This window comes from Macaca mulatta, chromosome 14, assembly GCF_049350105.2.
Source record: "Macaca mulatta isolate MMU2019108-1 chromosome 14, T2T-MMU8v2.0, whole genome shotgun sequence".
Taxonomy (NCBI): Eukaryota; Metazoa; Chordata; class Mammalia; order Primates; family Cercopithecidae; genus Macaca; species Macaca mulatta.
The window spans coordinates 12,833,238-12,852,757 of NC_133419.1; the positions used below are offsets into that span (position 1 = coordinate 12,833,238).

The 19,520-nt window shown below is 50.5% G+C and overlaps 1 protein-coding gene across 1 annotated transcript; it reads right to left on the reverse strand.

The window, feature by feature from the left end:
* Positions 1-892: 892 nt before the first annotated feature.
* On the reverse strand, positions 893-10,790 carry LOC106996192 (pepsin A-1). The gene is made up of 9 exons (XM_077962754.1): positions 10,620-10,790; positions 9,976-10,138; positions 7,607-7,724; positions 6,621-6,739; positions 5,745-5,944; positions 3,697-3,813; positions 2,529-2,673; positions 2,329-2,427; positions 893-1,217 (listed from the first exon to the last, which is right to left on the reverse strand). The coding sequence occupies exons 1-9, from the start codon at positions 10,673-10,675 to the stop codon at positions 1,068-1,070; spliced, it is 1,167 nt and encodes a 388-aa protein (XP_077818880.1). The 5' UTR covers positions 10,676-10,790; the 3' UTR covers positions 893-1,067.
* Positions 10,791-19,520: the final 8,730 nt, after the last annotated feature.

Below are 19,520 nucleotides of genomic sequence, written 5' to 3' on the forward strand. Positions count from 1 at the left end.
GGAGATTGACAGTGAGTCTTGGTCACCAGCGAATCACAGGGGCGTCCTGGAAGACTGTGGGGTATCAGCTTCTTCCACTTCTCCTGTCCATGTCTTGCAGACAACACTGCCCTGTCCTATCTACTTAGGGACATCGCCATTAGTGTCCACCTCTCCTGTCTCTCCTGATTGCTTTCTTTTCCTCATGATCTTTGTCTCTTTTTTTTTGAGCTGCAGTCTCACTCCGTTGCCCAGGCTAGAGTGCAATGGTGCGATCTCAGCTCACTGCAACCTCCACCTTCCCGGTTCAAGCGATTCTCCTGCCTCAGCCTCCCGAGTAGCTGGGATTCCAGGCACGCACCACCACGCCCAGCTAATTTTTGCATTTTGAGTAGAGACGGGATTTCACCATGTTGGCCAGGCTGGTCTCAAACTTGTGACCTGTCTGTCTCAGCCTCCCAAAGTGCTGGGATTACAGGTATGAGCCACTGCTCCCAGCCTTGTCATAATCTCTTACTGGTTTTGGGAGAAGTAAGAAGTTGACTCCCTCAACTAAGAGCTTCAGTGCTATTTTTTCTTTTTTTCTCTCTCTTTTCTTTCTTTCTTTCTTTTTTTTTTTTTTGAGATGGAGTCTCTCTGTGTTGCCCAGGCTGGAGTACAATGGCACGATCTCAGCTCTCACTGTCCCTTCTATGAGAAGAGAATGAGCCCAGCATTTTTGGCCCCCAGGTGTTTTTATGATGCTTCCAGCACAGCCCCCTGCAGGCCTCTGTCTTCCTGGCTCCACCATGAAGTGTCCGCTGCTGGGGTCACCCTGTTGGCTGCCATCCAAGTGGATGTGGTTATTTTGGTCCCTGCCCTGGCGTTCTAACCCCAGTGATGTGAAGGAAAAAGACCAGCAAAGAGAAGCAGCTCCACAAAACCTGTTTCAGTAGGTTATGTTTTTATTCTACATTATTGGTAAGACAGGGAACAGGGCCAAGACCTTCACACTCCCCTGGAAGGACAGTCAGGAGAATTAGATACATCTAAAGTGGGCACAGGACGGAGGTCAGATCTTCCTGGGAGGTGGCTGGAAAGACCTGGGCTTAAGCCACGGGAGCCAGGCCGACCTGGTTGTTTGCTCTGTCGAAGACAGTGAAGTACTGGCGGATGAAGACATCACCCAGGATCCAAAGCTCTCCAGATTCGGTGGGGACGTCCATGCCCTGGAAGCCGCTGATGCAGCTGCCCTGGCTCTGGAGAAAAGGAGAATAAAAGTGGAGTTGAGACGTCGATTCAGCAGTGACAGGCACTGAGTGATAAACATCCAGGGCGCCCTGGTCCAGCTGCAAGGCATGTGCAAGGAGGAGCTTCCTGGCTCAGTGTCCAGGGACTCGGCTGTTGTTGGCCTGGAGTCGGCCTGTAGAAGCTGTCCACAGCACGATTGGTTTCTACGCATTACTGGACATTATCTGGCGTTTCTGGCAGGCACAGGAACCCTGACATCAGCATCAGAGCTAAGGCCTTGGGGAGAATTCAGCTGGTAGGAAGGAGTGTGAAAACTCAGCCCACACAGCCTTTTCTCATGATTATTCTGATCCCGACCAGGGGCAAACCGGAGGAGCTGTTAGCCTCTTGCCTCACTAAGTCACTGGGCTGTGACCTTGTCTGCACGTCACCTGGGGAGCTTTGAACCCCCGTAGCCCATCCCATTGCTCAGGCCTTGCCCTCTCCTAATGTAATCAGAATCACTGGGGGAGCCCAGGCATCAGTGCTTCTTGTTGAGTAACATCAGTCCACTGGCAAAATCAGTTTTCCACCTGACGTTATAGTAATAGAAGGGAGAGTTTTCCTGTGGCTCGTACAGCTAAAGATTTGCTACTTGGTAGAGATGGTAGGAGTGTCGGAAGCCCCAGCCTATGGAAATGAGGATTTCCCTTTACCCAACCCTTGGTAGTTCTGATGTGATGAGTCTCACTTGGTTAACCTTACCGCACTCTGAGGGTGGGGAAAGCTGCCATGTCTACATTTTGGATGAGAAAACTGAGGCTGAGATGAGTTGTATCTTGCTCAGAATCAATGGGCTGGTAATTCAGACCCAGGACTTGGACTCAGGGATCCAAATAGAATCCTCTTTTCCCTCCATTAACCTTTGCTTCACTTGTTCCCTTAGGGGGCTGTATCCGAGTTCTTATTCCTGCGTTTGTTTTCAATCTGTTCCTTCTCTCCGGAGCTGTCTGGGGCAGATGTTCGTCTGCCTCTGCCTCTCGGCTTCAGCTCGTGGAAGCGCACTTTCCCTCTGCAGAGGGGACTCTGTGGCCACATTCTGTGTGAGCCCCTCTAGTGGATGGTCCAGAGCCCCCTCACCTGCAGGATGTAGGCACTGGGTGGCACAGGATACTGGATTCCATTGATGGTGAAGACGATGTCGGGCAGGCTGCTGATGGCTGAGCAGCTGACCACCATCTGGAAAGAGTGAGGTGAGAAAAGTTGGAAGGGTTTTGGTCCCGTGTGCCTGGCACACCCACTATTTGAGTGTAGAACAGAGCCGTCGGGGCTGGACTCACCTCGCCGTCTGAGTTCTCGCTGGCTCCGATGTCGCTCTGGATGTTGGCAATGGGGCTGGTTGGGCCGGTCAGCAGAGAGGTGCCAGTGTCAACAATGGCCTGGCAGCCCTCAGCGCAGGCGATGGCCTCTCCGTTCATGGTGATGCTGAGAGCAAGGAGCAAGTGAAGGTCCCTGAGCCCTCAGGGGTACATCTCTCCAAGGGGGAACCAGGAGGTGACCCCAGACATTTCTTCCCCACCCATCCATTGGCCAGTGAGTGAAATTTCTGTTCCTCTCGTTTACACATTCATTCATCCTGCATTCATTTATGCAACAAATATTTTGCAAGTGCCCACTCTCTGCCAGGCATGGGAAACGCAAAGCTAAACCAGACAGCCTCACAGTTCCAGGCTGCAGGGAGCTCCCGGCCTGGCTGGCAAGATAAGTTATGGTGGCAGAAGGGCAGGATGATAAGCCAGGCGTGCGGCAGGGAACAAAACAGCGTCCAGGGTGAGAGGCGGTGGAGGGAAGCAGCCAGGGGAGCAGACACCCAGGGATTCCAGGCAGGTGAAGAGAGAAGGAGGACATCAACAGGGGACGGTATGCGGGGAGGGACAGAGACCAGAGGGCTGGGGCAGGAGTTGGAGGAACTGGTGAAATGCTAGCATGGCTGGGCAGACATGAGGTGATCAATGTGTCCTGGTTTGCCTGGGATGGTCCCGGTTTTAGTACCGAAAGTCCTTGTCCTGGAGAATTGTTCACTCTTGAGAAATGACTTCACACAATTTCTTAGCCATTTTGCCCTACTTCTAGACTGAAAGTGACACATTTCTTCGAGTGGGAGGAGCATTGCTGGTTCCCAGGCCCGTTAAATTGAGATGTGTGGACAGGTGGTTGCCCAGCTTTCCCCAGGGATGCTGGTGGATTGTTCTGCCTCCGTGACTATTAGGACATTGGCTATCTGACCCTTGCAGAGTCTCGGCTTCCCAGACAGCTCTTCCCTCCTCCGCCCGGGACGTGTCTTTCTAGGGTTTCTCTGGCTGGGCCAACTTCCGCCTTCCCCCTGGAGTGTGTTCCCCTGTGTCAGCTGTCCCTGGGGGGATTCTGGAAAGCTGGTTAGCTATGAATCCATAAGGAAATGGGATGTGGGGCCCAGGCCTGGATGCTGCCTGTCTGTGGCAGTCCCACCTGTCCACGGAGATCTGCCAGTAACCCTCGACAGAAACAGGAACCCAGTTCAGACTTCCAGTGTAGTAAGAAGAGTCAATGCCACCAAATATCACCACGCTGCCACTCTGGTCATCGCTGTGGAAAGTGAGGGAAGAAGACATGAATTTCTCTGTTCGTTCATTTGTGTGAACATCTGCTGTTGGCTCCTCGGAGCTACCCTTGATTGGGCACTTGGCAGGCTGTCCTGGGGTGTGACAAATGTGGTTTCTTGTCCTCTTAGGCCAGGGCCCACGCAGTGGACACTGTCACTGTTATTTCCACTTCCCATGAGGACACTGAGCCTGAGGGAGGTGAGGTCACCTGCCCAAGGTCACACAGCGGGGGAGTGGTGGAACTACGTTTGGAAGAACACGGGTCTTTTAGGTTGATGTGTGGTTTCCACTGTGGTACTCACTCTAGTTGCCATGGCGACCCCAGGGATGTGAATGGGTGACAGTGTCGGCTCTTAAGGACTTGATGGTGGAGATCTCTTGTTCTTAGCTGGGAGCAGTTTTGCCCCCAGGGGAATGTCTGGAGACATTTTGGATTGATTGGGTGGGGGTAGTGGATGCTACTGGCATCTAATGTTTAGAGGCTGGGGATGCTGCCAAACGTCCTACAATGCATGGGACAGTCCCTGGCAAGGACTTATGCTGGTCTGAAATGTTAATAATGCCCAGATTGAGAGACTCAGATCTAGCTGGGGAGATACAACGGCCCCACGTGAAATATTTAAGGGCTCATAAAGGCAGATTATGTTTCAGAGCCACCTTGAACATCAACTGGCCAAGAGGAACACATGACAAAGAGCCTTCCTGTTGTAAATTGCAGGAGTCCTTGTTATTTCAATATTCATTTTCTAAATCTTTGCAGTTTCAGGGTAGATGCAGAACAAATGTAGATGGCAATAAGAAATCAGTCATCGGAGAACTGGCCATGTATAAAACATGACCCCCTCACTGAACCCACCCACCTTTGCTGTGAACGTCTCACAGTGTAATGCTATATAGCGAGGACCTAGATGTGTAGTTACGAACCGAGGAAACAAGTGAATGACGGCAAATCCTTTCAAAAGACGAGGACGTTCGTGAGTGTTAGAGGAACGTTGAGTGTCTTAAGAAAGTGGATGATGCCCTCAGATATTCTTGCGTAACACTCTACTCAGCCGAAATTGACATTTGATTTATTCTTTGTTCATTTGTTTGTTTGTTCATGTATTTCTTTGTTCATTCCTAGAATTAGCCCACGGTCACAAATGGAACCTAGGTTTTATTAAATCACAAAAGAAACTTGCTTTCATGATTTAAAAATGTCATCATCCATGATATATCTTGATCAAATCTTTTCATTTTTGTGTTATGGAATTTTGTTCTGTTTTAAGTGTATTCACTTTGTTTATTTATTTATTTATTTTCTGAGATGGAGTCTCGCTCTGTTGCCCAGACTGGAATGCAGTGGCACAATCTTGGCTCACTGCAACCTCCGCCTCCCAGGCTCAAGCGATTCTCCCTGCCTCAGCCTCCCGAGTAGCTGGGTGTACTGGTGCCTGCCACCACGCCTGGCTAATTTTTGTATTTTTTAGTAGAGACAGGGTTTTGCCATGTTGACCAGGCTGGTCTTGAACTCCTGACTTCAGGTGATCCTCATGTCTCAGACTCCCAAAGTGTTGGGATTACAAGCATGAACCACCGTGTCTGGCCAAGTGTATTCATTTCAGTGGCATCTTTGGGGGCCAAGGATGAGGGAACTGGCACTGAGGGGCAAATGGCTGAGGACATTTGAGTTGTGCACATCAAGGGGATAAAGATGCTGGTAAATGAGATGGAGTGCACATGGCCCGTCAGAGAGAGACTTGGCACTATCACTCTCCAAAGACACATTTCTCTAGCCTCAAAAATTGACTTTCCAAATCCCTTGCTTCCCAAGACCCTCTCCATCGCAGCCAGCCTTGAACAGCTCCTGCTGGGCCAGAACACTGTGACCTCTGGAGGGGGAGGTGGGAGGAGGCCCCTCTCCACCCAACTTACGCGCTCAGGTAGACAGAGAAGAGGTCCTGAGAAACCAGGCCCTGGTCCCAGATGTTGTCAAAGACGGGTGTGGCCCCGGACGAGGAAATGCTGGGGTAGGCCAGCCCCAGGATGCCGTCGAAGGGAGCATAATACAGGAAGGAGCCGGGTTCGGTCTCGCTCAAGCCGAAGATCTGATTGGTGTCCGAGATGCCTCCAACCTGGGTGGGGGATCCGAGATGATATTCACCCTCAGGTCACGTTCACTGAGCTCTGGGTGCCAGCCTCAGGCCTACAGCTGCCCTGGTTCATCCCATGCAGGACTTGGCTGCCAGGGTATCAGCCCGGAAGGAGGGGAGAGGGACTGTCTCCTGGAATGCTCGTTCCTCTGCTGGAGGTAACCATGGCAGCTGATCTGCAGATGGCCACGGTCTATGACTCAGTGTGAGATTTTGCTGGAGAACAGATTCACTGTATGTTTGTGTTACGGATGAAGAAATGCAAAGCAGACCCCGGGCGAATCAGGGCCTTTGACCCCTGCCATGCCCCAAAAGTAGCAGAGAGGGCTTGTGGAGATTTGAGGACGTGGGGGGGCTGCAGGTTGGGAGAAGGAGGAAGAGGAGGAGGTGCCAGTTAGAATTGAGCCTTTACTGACTCTCCCCACCCTCCATAACATTCTGCTTGGGTGGAGCTGAGGCTGGCTTATGGCTCCCGGCAGCCCACCCTTTTACTCACTGCCACCCGAGCTAGCAACGTCTGTGACATCTCTGCTGCTTCTCCCCCAGCCCGTACCCCCAATCAGGTTACTTTTGTGATCACCGACACTCATCGTGCTGGAATAAGCTGATTCTGGGGGTGCCTGATGGCGGGATGCAGCGGCAGCCTGCAGGCGCCCACCTGGACAGTGTCGTATCCGAGGATGCCTGTCATGCTGCCGGTGCCGTAGGTGATGGAGAGTGTCCCGCTGGTGGACTGGTAGGTGGAGGAATCCTGAGGGTTGAAGAGGTTGTGGTTGGCTGCAACGGCAAGCGGTGATTGTCAGCCTCTGAGAGCTGGGTGAAGGTCACAGGCTGGGACGTCTTCCTGGGATGGGGTGCCCTGGCCCCAGGAAGGGCTCTGGAGGTGAGCAGTGACCTTTTCCCCTAGACCCTTGGACCCCAAGAGACCCCATGTTCTGTCCTGTCTCATTGAACTCCTGGGACCATTCACTGATGGCAGGTACCCAGGCAACCCCAAGGGCCTACCGGGGACTCCCCAAGGCCAACATTGAGCTGAGCAGGCTGGTGGCTACCCAGTGACGAGCGCTTTCACCCCCCAGCCTGCGGCCAGTGCTCCCATTATGTGGATGATGACACAGGCACCCCATCTTAATTAAAACTCAGGTGAAAACATTAGAAGAGGAAGGAACCCGCAACACACATTGTTCATGACTTCCAAAGACAAGCTCTCTTTCATTAGCAACCAATGATTTTTCTTTTTTTTTTTTAAAGGAGCTCAGCACTCACCTCTAGCCTGTCCGGGCCAGGCTTTGGAGCCATTTCCTCACACTGGACTCTTTCCTAGCGGGCTATTCTACAGCCCGTTGGCCCTGTCTTGCTTTGGGCCCCTATATTTCCTCTCCCAGGCTGTGGGTATTTTGGGGAACTTCTCTCTTCCCCACAGACTGGAAAATCTTTGACTGCAGGGATCGTATCACTCATCCCTTTACCCCGTGGAGCACCTGCGCCCAGTGCTTGGCACGTAGTAGGTGCTCAGTAAATGCCTGTCGAGTGGCTCCAGCAGGCTTGAGGTGGGAGCTATCAGAAGCCCACGGGTGTCCAGGGTTCCCCAGGGTCAGCTGGTGCTGGGGAGCGAGAGTGGGGTGGGGCAGGCTGGGAACTTACTGCATGCGAGACTGGAGCAGTAGACTGAGGGCACCCACAGGTTGGAGGATCCGGTGTCAAAGATCACGGTGAAATCCTGGGCAGGGGTTCCGATGCCGATAGTGCCGAAGTACTCCACCTGCCGAGGCCGGGACAGCACAGTTCATGGACCGGGGTCTCTCTGTCGGGGCCTCCCTAGGGGCTCTCTCTGGGTCACCTCCTCGGTTGCCCTCTCAACCTTTTCCTTCCCTCCTCACAGTTCTTGTCTTTCTCTTCCCAGCCACCGCCTTCATCCTTCTAAGCCCAGCCCTGGCGTCCCTTCCTCCTTGAAGTCTTCCCTGATTGCTCCCCCAATTTACCTTCTGCTCTCTCCTAAGCACCACAAGCATCTAACAGTCTGCTGTTCTCTCTTCAGCCATTGTCTTGTCTGTCACAGTCTTCCCATCCTTACAGCACATGTTCTCAGAGGATGGGGGTGGAATCTTCTAGCACCGGGCAAGTGACAGCTTAAGTGCTTGTGCCTTAAATTGTTTTTCAGAAGCTAAGCAAGCCACCTAAAGATGGAAACCTGGCTGGTTTTCTTATTTCTACATCTAGATGTGTGAGCAGGTTGCAAGAAAGGGCATTGCCAGTATTTTTCTTCTTCTTTTTTTTTTTGAGGCAAGTCTCGCTCTGTTGTCCAGGCTGGAGTGCAGTGGCACGATCTCGGCTCACTGCAGCCTCTGCCTCCTGGGTTCCAGTGATTCTCCTGCCTCAGCCTCCCAAGTAGCTGGGATGACAGGTGTGTGCCATCACGCCCGGCTAATTTTTGTATTTGTAGTAGTGACGGGGTTTCACCATGTTTCCAGGCTGGTCTGGAACTCCTGTCCTCAAGTGATCCACCCACCTCAGACAACCAACCAGTATTTTTATTCTGAGTGGCAGCACTTTCCCCCCTTGCCGGCTCTGTTCTCGCCACACTGGTCTGCTTGCTGTTCTTTGGTGATGACTAGTCACTCCTGCCCCAGGACCTTTGCATTGGCTATTCCTTGTGCTAGGAAAATGTTTATTCTAGATCTTTCTTTGGCTGATCTTTTTTTTCAAAAATCAATCATTCGGGTCTGTAGTCAAATGTCCCCTCTACCAACAGTCCTTCTGTGACCACTTTATCTACATTTGCTCCCTCTCGATCTTCTTTTTCCCCATAGTTCAATTAATTAATTTGTCTTGGCCCTCATCAGTACCTGAAATTATCTTCCACGCTTGCTTATCTGTCATCCCCTGTAGAATATAAGCTCCAGGAACTTTGATTATTCACCATTGTTTTGGCCACTTGCATAGCCTCTGGCACATAGAGAGGTGCCAATATTTGCCAAATATTTGTTAACTAAATAAATGCACTAACTAAGCCTCTTACCAAGGGCCTGCCAGACCCCATGCTAAGCACTCCAGAAAACATGATTGCGTTAATTCCTGGCAACAACCTCTGTTGGTAGATATTAGTGTTTTTGTTTTCCAGACCAAGAAACGGGCTCAGAGGATTTAAATGTCTTGGCCAAGGTCCTGTGACTTAGAGGCGCTAGAACCCACATTTGCACTAGGTCTGCTGGATGGCGGAGGCCAATCTCTGAACCACAGGCATCACTGCTCTGTGCCCTCTGCCCTGTGCCAGGCACAGAGGGGACATACGATATCTGTGGGAAGGCAGGGTGTTTGCTGTCGGGTCTCAAATAATAAAGTCAGAGTGATCTTTCTGAAACTCGGATCTGATTTTGTCACCCCCTGTTTGAGATAAATCAGTGGCAGTTAGGATGGAGCCTCTCTCCGTCCACCCCTCGGCTCCTCGGGCCGCAGTCTGCAGCACCCTTCTTCCCTCCCTCTGGGCTCTCCTTCAAATGCCCTGTGCTCCCGCCTGCACACGGTTCGGCACAAGTGATCAGGCTGTGCGGAGTTCTGTCTTCTATTGGATATTCCCGCTCTTCCTGCATGGCTCCGCGGAGGCTCCCTGCCCAAGTGGCAGAGTCTTGTAGTGTGACACCTTCACTCTGTGGTCCTCCTGCTGCCTGTTCTTTTCATTGCTTTGCAAGACTCCTTGATTACTGTCTTTCTCTCCTTGGCTATGACTTTGCTCACTGCTGTTTCCTCCTGAGCCCCACAGAGGCCCTGATATTTAACGAGGCGCTCAGAAGAAATGAACATTGCATGAACAAGTGAAGGAATGAATGAATGAACAAGAAGCAACAGCTCTGTGAACTTTCCTGCCTGCCCGGGGCCACTGACACCTAGGGGCAGACCCTGGGTCACTGCCTGGAGCCTCAGAGCCCCGGCCCATCCTCCAAGACCCCAGGGAAACACTCTTTCCTGCCGGCCAAGTCCTCAGAGCCGGCCCCGCCGCTTGCCCACACACTCACATCCAGGTAGTTCTCCAGGGGCTGTTCGTCTATCAGGGTGGGCGCCTCTGCCTGGGGGAAGTACTTGCTGGCTGGGTTGCGGTTGTGCTTCTTCAGGAAGTCCTTCAGCAGGCCATGCTCGGACAGGTTGCGCCTCAAGGACTTCTTTCTGACGAGGGGGACCCTGTGGTTTGGAGGAGGAAGAGGAATTAGGCAAGGATTCTGCTCACCGGGTTCTGTGGCAGCCCCAGAAGGGAAGGGAAGCTGGTCTAAGAGAGGAAGAAGGAAGGGAGACGCTCCCACTTCTGTGCAATAATGCAAAGAAGTTCAGCTGCCTAGTGGTGGAGCTGGAACCAAAACCAGGCTGGACTCTTAACCAGCTGGTCTAAGAGAGGAAGATGGAAGGAAGGGAGATGCTCCCACGTCTGTGCAATAATGCAAAGAAGTTAAGTTGACTAGGGATGGAGCTGGGAACCAGACTCGGGCTGGGCCCGAGTTTTAACCAGGTCTGCAGAGCTGCCTCCCAAAGGTTGGAGAGAGAAGCAGAAAAGGGGGATGGAGACAGCCAAAGACAGAGAGAGAAAAAAGGGAAGAAGGAAGACACAGGAGTAAAGAAGGGCGATGTGAGAGGCAGGCGTCTTCACACCCATGCCACTGGGACTCACTTGTAGATGATGCACTCAGAGAGTGCCACCAGACCCAGCAGCAGCAGCCAGTTCATGGTTCTTCCCGGGTCCCAACTCCAGGGAGAAGCAAGACGGGAGGAAGGTGCAGAGCAGCAGCATGAGCTGCCCCTTATATGCAACTTGGGTCCTGCCTTATCGGCCTCTTGCAAAGTCACCCGTTCCCCTGATCCCAAACAGAAAAGCTCCTGATAAGATTGTCGCTGCCCCGAGTCATGTTCTGAGACTGTTCCAGTGGAGGCACTTTCCATTGTAACCTTGCGCCATTTGCGGACAGGGGCGGGGGTGGGAGGTTGCCATGGGGGTTGACCCGCAGAGGGAGAGAGAAGCAATTGCCTGAAGGCTTAGTTTTTCTTTCCTTTTGCTTCCCCTTCCCCTTCCCCTTCCTTCCTTCCTTCCTTCCTCTGTCCCTCCCTCCCTCCCTTCTTTTCTTTCTTCCTTTCTTCCTCCCTCCCTTCCTCCCTCCCTCTCTCTCTCTCTCTCTCTCTCTTTCTTTTTCTTTCTTCTGATGGAGTTTTGTTCTGTCGCCCAGTCACAGGCTTATTTCTTTAGCATTGACAAGGGCCCACGTTAACATTTTACAAGCTGAGCATTTCCACAAAGTTGGTTACAAGTGTGTTTAGCACAGCATTGGACAGACAGATGGGAAGGAGCCCCAGGTGGCCTGATTTGTCCCAGTGGGGCACGCCGCTGGGGTTCTTAGAGAGCAGCTCCCCGACTCAGTGATAGGTGGTACTGCTTGTGGTCACTGCTTAGTCACAGCACACTGGGGGTCGGTCATTTGGGACTCAGGACACAATTCCCCAGTTTAGTGTCATTGTGTGGGGTTGTTGGGCATGTGAGTAGCCTATGGGACTTCTAGCTTGCTTTTGGTGGCTACTGGGCTGAGTCTGGGAAGGAGATGTGCGCAGTACATGGGGGAGGAGGGAGAGAGCACCGGGAGAATGCTGCCTTCCCTTCCTGGAGGAGGCAAACTTGAGACCGACCGGCCAGGTATTTCTTTGGAATCTGTGTCCCTCTCTTTCTGCACCCCTTCTCTTTCTTTTGCTCCCTTCCCACCCTCTCCACCTTCGGGATCCCACCTGGGTGTGATTTCTCCAGGTGCTCCAGGCTTATAACTGGGCTGAAATCAGCTACAATGGAGCAAAGCAATCTGGGCAAAGAATTCATACTCGTGGGTGAGTGACTTAGAAATAGGATGCTTAGCTGGGTGCCGTGGCTCACGCTTATAATGCCAGTATTTTGGGAGGCTGAGGCAGGTGAATCACCAGAGGTCAGGAGTTCAAAACCTGCCTGGCCAACATAGCGAAACCCCATCTCTACTAAAAGTAGAAAAGTTAGCTGGGCATGGTGGTGGGTGCCTGTAATGCCAGCTACTCGAGAGGCTGAGGCAGGAGAATCGCTTGAACCCAGGAGACAGAGGTTGTGAGAGGTGAAGCCGGCTGGGCTTCTGAGTCGGGTGGGGACTTGGAGAACTTTTGTGTCTAGGTAAAGGATTGTGAATGCACCAATCAGCACTCTGTTGCTAGCTAAAGGTTTGTAAATGCTCCAGTCAGCACTGTGTGTCTAGCTAATGGGGTGGGGAGTTGGAGAACTTTTGTATCTAGCTAATGGATTGTAAATGCACCAATCCGCTCTCTGTAAAACGGACCAATCAGCAGGATGTGAGTGGGGCCAAGTAAGGGAATAAAAGCAGACCACCGGAGCCAGCAGCGGCAACCCGCTCGGGTCCCCTTCCAGGCTGTGGAGGCTTTGCTGTTTCGCTCTTTGCAATAAATCTTGCTGCTGCTCACTCTCTGGGTGTGCACTACCTTCATGAGCTGTAACACTCATTGCGAAGGTCTGCGGCTTCACTCCTGAAGCCAGTGAGATCAGGAACCCACCGGGAGGAAGGAACAACTCTGGACGCCACCTTTAAGAGCTGTTACACTCACCGAGAAGGTCTGCAGCTTCACTGCTGAAGCCAGCGATACCACGAACCCACCGGAAGGAAGAAACTCCGGACACATCTGAACATGTGAAGGGACAAACCCCGGGCTCACCATATTTAAGAACTGTAACACTCACCATGATAGTCCACGGTTTTATTCTTGAATTCAGCGAGAGCAAGAACCCACTGGAAGGAACCAATTCCGGACACAGTGCAGTGAGCGGAGATCCTGCCGCTGCACTCCAGCCTGGGCGACAGAGCTAGACTCCGTCTCAAACCAACAAACAAACAACACCAACAACAAAAAAGAGAATGCTTACCAACGCAATGGATCCTCCACTTTGTGAGCTTTTATATAGTGGACAAAGTAGAGTGAAAACTCTGATGCATAAATTACTGGGGAAGAGGACAGGGGAGGTGGTAGGTCACCAGGTAGATAGGAAGCCCTGTCTCAGGGTCTTGTTCTGAAATCACATCCCCTGGGGCATCCTCAGACTGTCCAGCCATGAGAGCCACAGGTTCTATAAAATCTCCAAGTTACCCCTAGTGCCTCCAGGTAAGTATTCAGAAGTGGGCAGTGTGGATAAGTTCAGGGACAGTGGTGGTTAGTAGGAAACACGTGGACATTTCAGACTTCCCTGTTAGTTGACATGTTTGTGCCCCAAATGTGAATCCTGGGCTCATTATTTTTTCTTTTGTTTGTTTGTTTGTTTTTTAATTGAGACGGAGTCTCGCTCTGTCGCCCAGGCTGGAGTGCAGTGGCCGGATCTCAGCTCACTGCAAGCTCTGCCTCCCAGGTTCACGCCATTCTCCTGCCTCAGCCTCCCGAGTAGCTGGGACTACAGGCGCCCGCCACCTCGCCCGGCTAGTTTTTTGTATTTTTTTTTAGTAGAGACGGGGTTTCGCCGTGTTAGCCAGGATGGTCTCGATCTCCTGACCTCGTAATCCCCCCATCTCGGCCTCCCAAAGTGCTGGGATTACAGGCTTGAGCCACCGCGCCCGGCCGTTTGTTTGTTTTTTTAACTGTCAATCTCTCTCCAGTATGACTAGCCCTTGTATTTCCCACGTTCACGTCTTCTGGTGCCTACTTCTCTTCCTCTCTCTTTCCTCCCTCTCAAGCCTCTCTCTCTCTTTCTTTCTTTCTTTTTTTTTTTTTTTGAGACAGGGTCTTATTCTGTCACTCAGGGTGGAATGTAGTGGGATGGTCATGGCTTACTGCAGCCTCAACCTCCCACGCTTAAACAGTCCTCTGGCCTCAGGCTCCAAGTAGCTGGGACTAAGGGCATGAGCCACCACACCCAGCTAACTTGTATTTTCTGTAGAGACAGGGCTTCACTATGTGACCCAGGCTGGTTTCCATCTGCTTGGGTCAAGTGATCCACCTGCCTCAGCCTCTCAAAGTGCTGGGATTACAGTGAACCACAGTGCACCTGGTCCTCTCTCTCTTAATGGAAACATAGTATTTTACATATTTTTTGGGTACCTGTGATATTGTGTTACATGCATAGAAAGAGTAATGATCAAGTCAGGGTATTTGGAGTATCCATCACCTTAAGTATGGGTTGATCCTGGCACTCATATGAAGAACTTGATGGTCCTGACGATGCCTGCCTAAGTTTTGGGGGCACCAGATGGAATCCCTTCACTCAAGGCTGCCACCAGATGGAAGGGAGGGAGTTTGGAGCCCAAGGATGGGTGCTGGTTTTGGGGGCACAGCTTGTCTTGGGCCCACATGGGAATTTTGAGCAGAGGAGAAGTATATTTGGGAAGTAGAAGGAAGATTCCCCAGGCAGAAACCTGCAAGCACCTTAACACATTCATTTGAATGCCTGATTGTGCACTCACTGTGTATCGTGCAGGGATGCTCTAGCTGCTGGGGGTACATCCCTGAGCATGGTAGGAATAGGCCATGCCTTTGGTGCGTTTGTCATCAGTTCAAGGGAAAGCTGGTGTGGAAGGGGCTCTTTCTTTCCACCTGGATGGATATTTGGATCACATTGAGGGGAAGCTCTCTGATTGGTGAAGATGTTAATGTTTCCCCATATTGGAGATTTTAGCACCCTGAGGGATGCTGGTATGCTTGCTGACACCAATTCAGGGGTATGGCAGAGAGACTCTAGGATGGCCCTCAATTATTCATGCTGCTGGTGTTCACACCCCTGTGTAATCCCCTCCCCTTTTGTGTAGGCAGGACTTGCTTCTAACCAACAGGATACAGCAAAGTAGATGGGACGTTGCTTCTGCGATTACATTATACAGGCTCGTAGCTTGTGTCTTGCTAGCACACTCTCTGTATAGACTCTTCCCCTTGCTGGCTCTGAGAAAGAAAGCTGCCCTATGAAGAGGCCCAAGGGGAAGGAACCAAGGGTGGCCTCCAGCCAACAGCCAGCAAGGAACTGAGGCCTTCAGTGTGACAATCTGTAAGTAACTGAATCCTGCCAGCAACCATGTGAGCATGGAAGCAGATCCTTCTCCAGTCGAGCCTCAGATGAAACCACAGACCAGGCTGACATCCCTGACTGACAGAGGCCTCAGTTGTATGGAGCCTGGATTCCTGAGCCACAGAAACTGTGAGATAGTCAATGTGAGTTGTTGTAAGTCATGAAATGTGTGTTAAGTTGTCATCAGTGTCTTCAGCAATAGAAAACAGGACTGGAAACCTCGTTGAAATCTCCAGAAAGATCCACCTGGCTGCCTCTTGCTCTTCTGTGTTTTGAGACCTTTTCAGTGCTCTGCTAGGTGGTTTTCTGCTCAGGCAATGTGAGTGATCTGAAATGGGGAAAGGTCACATTGTTGGTCAGGTCATCTGCAAACCCCCTCAACACAGCAGTGCTTATATTTCTGTGGCTCTTTGTGCTTTCTGAATGCTTTGAATTATTTTTAAAAAGAATTATTATGCAATTACCCCCAGTTTTCCCCAACTGATATAGCTCAGAGGGGTTAAGTGATCAGTGCAGGTTCACATAACCAAGTAATGACACAGGTGGGAGCTGAACCTGGGTCTCAGGGGACTCTGGTCCCTGACCAGACTGTGTGACCATGTACATCCACCCGGTTTCTGTTCATGGGTTAGTGTGTGACATGTACATTCCATGATGGCTGCAGCCTCCATCCCAGGAGCACTTGGAGAATCCATTCCACTCAGCCCCTGTTACCAGAGGAACCCTTGGGATGGAAAAGGGAATCCTGATTCTGCCATCACATGCTCCCATGAGATCTGATTGTCAGCCAGGGCTGATCCGTGGCTGCCAGCAAGGAAGCCACATCATCTCATTGTACCAGACTGGCCCAGCAGAAAGATTAGATAACAACGTTTATTTTGCCATTAGCCCTGCCTGGTCCTCAGTATGGTAGTGCCTGGCTTTCAGGGGCACTGGTTGCAGTGTCTCTGATGCAGGGTAGCCCCTGCCAAGGGCCCAGGTGTTCAGAAATGTTCCATGAACGAATCAAATCAAGCAATGCCATGAGATCTAAGGAACCCAATTATGGCAAGCCTGAGACGGAGCACTTAAGCAAGATAAGTGTTATCGAGCTGGTCTGATAGGCATTGTGGCGGCTGGTCCCCTAGCAGCTTTCAATCAAGGTCTCACCCCAGGGACACGATCTTCCAACAACAAAGAGAACAATGTTTTTCCACTCCCCAGTCCCAGAGCTGGGCTGTTTCTCCAAAGATGCAAGCAGGTTTTTAAAGTTAAATTTATGATAACATTTTTGGCTCAACTATAGAAGTAATACATGATCATTTTAGATTATTCATAGGTAAATAAAAATTGTGAAATGACTTATAACCCCGCTACCCAGCGCTAACGACCGTTAGCATAGTAAATTAATATATTGGTTTACTTGCAAATATAGCACCACAAGATATGGCACATGTTGCTTTGCAACCAACCCGTTTTGATGAGCTCAGCTCACATCTGCTGTGCTACTTTCTCTGTACCTGAACCTGCTTTTAAAAGAAATACCATGGTCCTGTATTTTGCAAGTAATTTTTTAGAAATCTACGTTATCATTTTTAAACCTTTCTTGAAATACAATATGCACACAGAAAGGTGCATATCATAAGAAACAGCTTGATGAATTTTCACAAACCAAGCACACGCATGTAACCACAACCCAGACCCAGCAAAAGAGCATGTCAGGTACCCCCGGACCGCACCCCAGGCTCTTCCCAGTCACTACCCCAGTGCCAAACCAAGCGTATCACTACTCTAATATCCAAACAGCAAAGATACATTTCACCTGTTTTTGTACTTTTGATAAGCAGTACCACATAACAAGCACTTTATTTGCATTGAGCTTCTTTGCTCAAAATCATGTTTAGTTGAGGCATCCGCGACTGGTGTCGTGTGGAGTTGTTACTCAGTCCTGTTCATTGCTATGTATTATTCTACTGCATCAATATACCCTTTACTTATCTCTTTTTCAGTTCCTAGGCATTTGGGTAGCTTCCAGTGTGGGGTTCTTAGGAACAGTGCTCTATGAATATTCTCTTATAATATACATCTTCGTTCTTTTCCTCTTATTTATTTATTAAAAACAATGGAAATGAAGTCTTTCTATGTTGCTCAGGCTGGTCTTGAACTCTTGGGCTCAAGCCGTCCTCCCACCTTGGCCTTTCCAAGTGCTGGGGTTACACCATGAGCTACTGGGCCTGGCTCCTTTCTTTTTAATTCAAGTGTAATAATTGTCCATATTTATGGGTACATAGGGGTGTTTCTGTACATATAATGTTTAGTGATCAGATCAGAGTAATTAGCATATTTATCGTCTTGACATTGATCATTCTTTTGCTTTTCTTGGAGACAGAATCTCGCTCCGTTGCCCAGGCTGAAGTGCAATGGCGCCATCTCGGCTCACTGCAACCTCTGCCTCCCAGGTTCAGGAGATTCTCCTGTCTCAGCCTCCCAAGTAGCTGGGAATTACAGACATGTGTCACCACGCCCGACTAATTTTGTATTTTTAGTACAGATGAGGTTTCACCATGTTGACCTGGCTGGTCTCAAACTCCTCATCTCAGGTGATTCACCTGCCTCAGCCTCCCAAAGTGCTGGGATTACAGGCATGAGCCACTGAGTCCGGCCAGCATATGCATTTTTAGTTTTTGTGGGGAAAAGAAAGGGATCAACCTGTTGCTGTGTCTATATAAAAAGAAGTAGATATAAGACACTCCATTTTGTTCTGTATTTGAGATGCTGTTAATCTGTGACCCTACCCCCAACCTTGTCTTTGCAAGAGACATGTGCTGTGGTGACTCAGGGTTTAATGGATTTTGTGCTGTGCAGGATGTGTCTTTTTTAAACAAGTGCCAGAAGGCAGCTTGCTGGTTAAAAGTCATCACCATTCCCTTAATTTCAACTACCCAGGGACACGTACAAGGCCAAAGGTCGCAGGGACCTCTGCCTAGGAAAGCTAGGTATTGTCCAAGGTTTCTCCCCATGTGATAGGCTGAAACAATGCTGCTCAAAGGTTTATGGAGATGTTTGCATATGCATCTCAAGGCACAGCATTTTCCTTTAAACTTATTCATGTCACAGAGATTTTTGTTCATATGTCTTACTGCTGATTTCCTCCCTACCATGATCCTATTGTCCAGCCACTCCCTTATCTTTAAGATGGTAAAGATAATTATCAGTAAATACTAAGGGAACTCAGAGACTGGTGCTGGCGTGGGTCCTCTGTAAGCTGAGCGCCGGTTCCCTGGGCCCACTTTTTCTTTCTCTATACTTTGTCTCTGTGTCTCATTTCTTTTCTGAAGTCTCTCGTTCCACCTAACGAGAAACACCCACAGGTGTGGAGGGGCAGGCCACCCCTTCAAGTTTTGACAGAAACAGCCACATCATGCTCCTTAGGGTGGTGCCAATTTACACTTCCACCAGCAATGTGTGGAGTGATCATTTGGGACAGGTGAGGATGGATGGGGCAGGAGACCTGTGAGATTAAAATAACACTCCTGGACGAGTGTGAATGAAAAGAACAGAAGGAGCTGTGCTTAGACCCCCAAGGCCTTAGAGGAAGATGCATGAAGCAGAGACCTGAGACTGCAGCAAAGGCTTGTGAATTCATCGTCTCTCGTGCAGCAACATAGGGAGGATCCCTTCGGATATGTTGGCACAGGGCTTTCCGGTCAAATGATCTGTCTAATGAGGAAGCTCTTTTTTTTTTTTTTTTTTTTTTGAGACGGAGTCTCGCGCTGTGTCACCCAGGCTGGAGTGCAGTGGCGCGATCTCGGCTCACTGCAAGCTCCGCCTCCCAGGTTCACGCCATTCTCCTGCCTCAGCCTCCGAGTAGCTGGGACTACAGGCGCCCGCCACCACGCCCGGCTAGTTTTTTGTATTTTTAGTAGAGACGGGGTTTCACCACGTTAGCCAGGATGGTCTCGATCTCCTGACCTCGTGATCCACCCGCCTCCTTCCCAAAGTGCTGGGATTACAGGCTTGAGCCACCGCGCCCCACCGAGGAAGCTCTTTAGATGCTGGCTGGGTTGAGGAATCCCAGGGTGGGAATGGAAGAGGTGCTAGGAGAGAGAGGCTGAGCTGCAGCTGCTGGGGTTGAGATGGGGGAGGAAGGAAGGATGGGGCCAGGCGCAGGAGAACGGATAGCATCCAGGAAGGCCTACCCGTATCCCTGGAGCCTAGCACACTGCCTAGCTTCAAAGTAGCTACATGGGAAATGTCAGAAAAAGAAATCCAGCAAAGGAGCCAGGATAGGGTGAAATTCCTTCCCAGAAACTTGAGAAATCCACCTGCTTATCCCATGACAAAATGTGAGGAGGATGGAATGTTGGTGGGGGTGGGAGCTGACCCCCCTGTTGTCATTCACGTGGCCTTCCTCAAACCCTCTCCACATCTCATACTCTCATCCGATCTGAGTTGTTTCCTTTTAAAACATCGTCGCTAATCACTCATTCAGCAACAATTTAGGGACCACCTACTATGTGCCAAGCCCTGTTC

Coding starts and splice junctions, on each gene's coding strand:
- LOC106996192 (XM_077962754.1), bottom strand. CDS start 10,675: ATGAACTGGCTGCTGCTGCTGGGTCTGGTGGCACTCTCTGAGTGCATC. Junction 10,139..10,619: donor TCTGAGTGCATCATCTACAA/GTGAGTCCCAGT, acceptor TCCAAACCACAG/GGTCCCCCTCGTCAGAAAGA. Junction 7,725..9,975: donor CCCTGGAGAACTACCTGGAT/GTGAGTGTGTGG, acceptor CGGCCTCGGCAG/GTGGAGTACTTCGGCACTAT.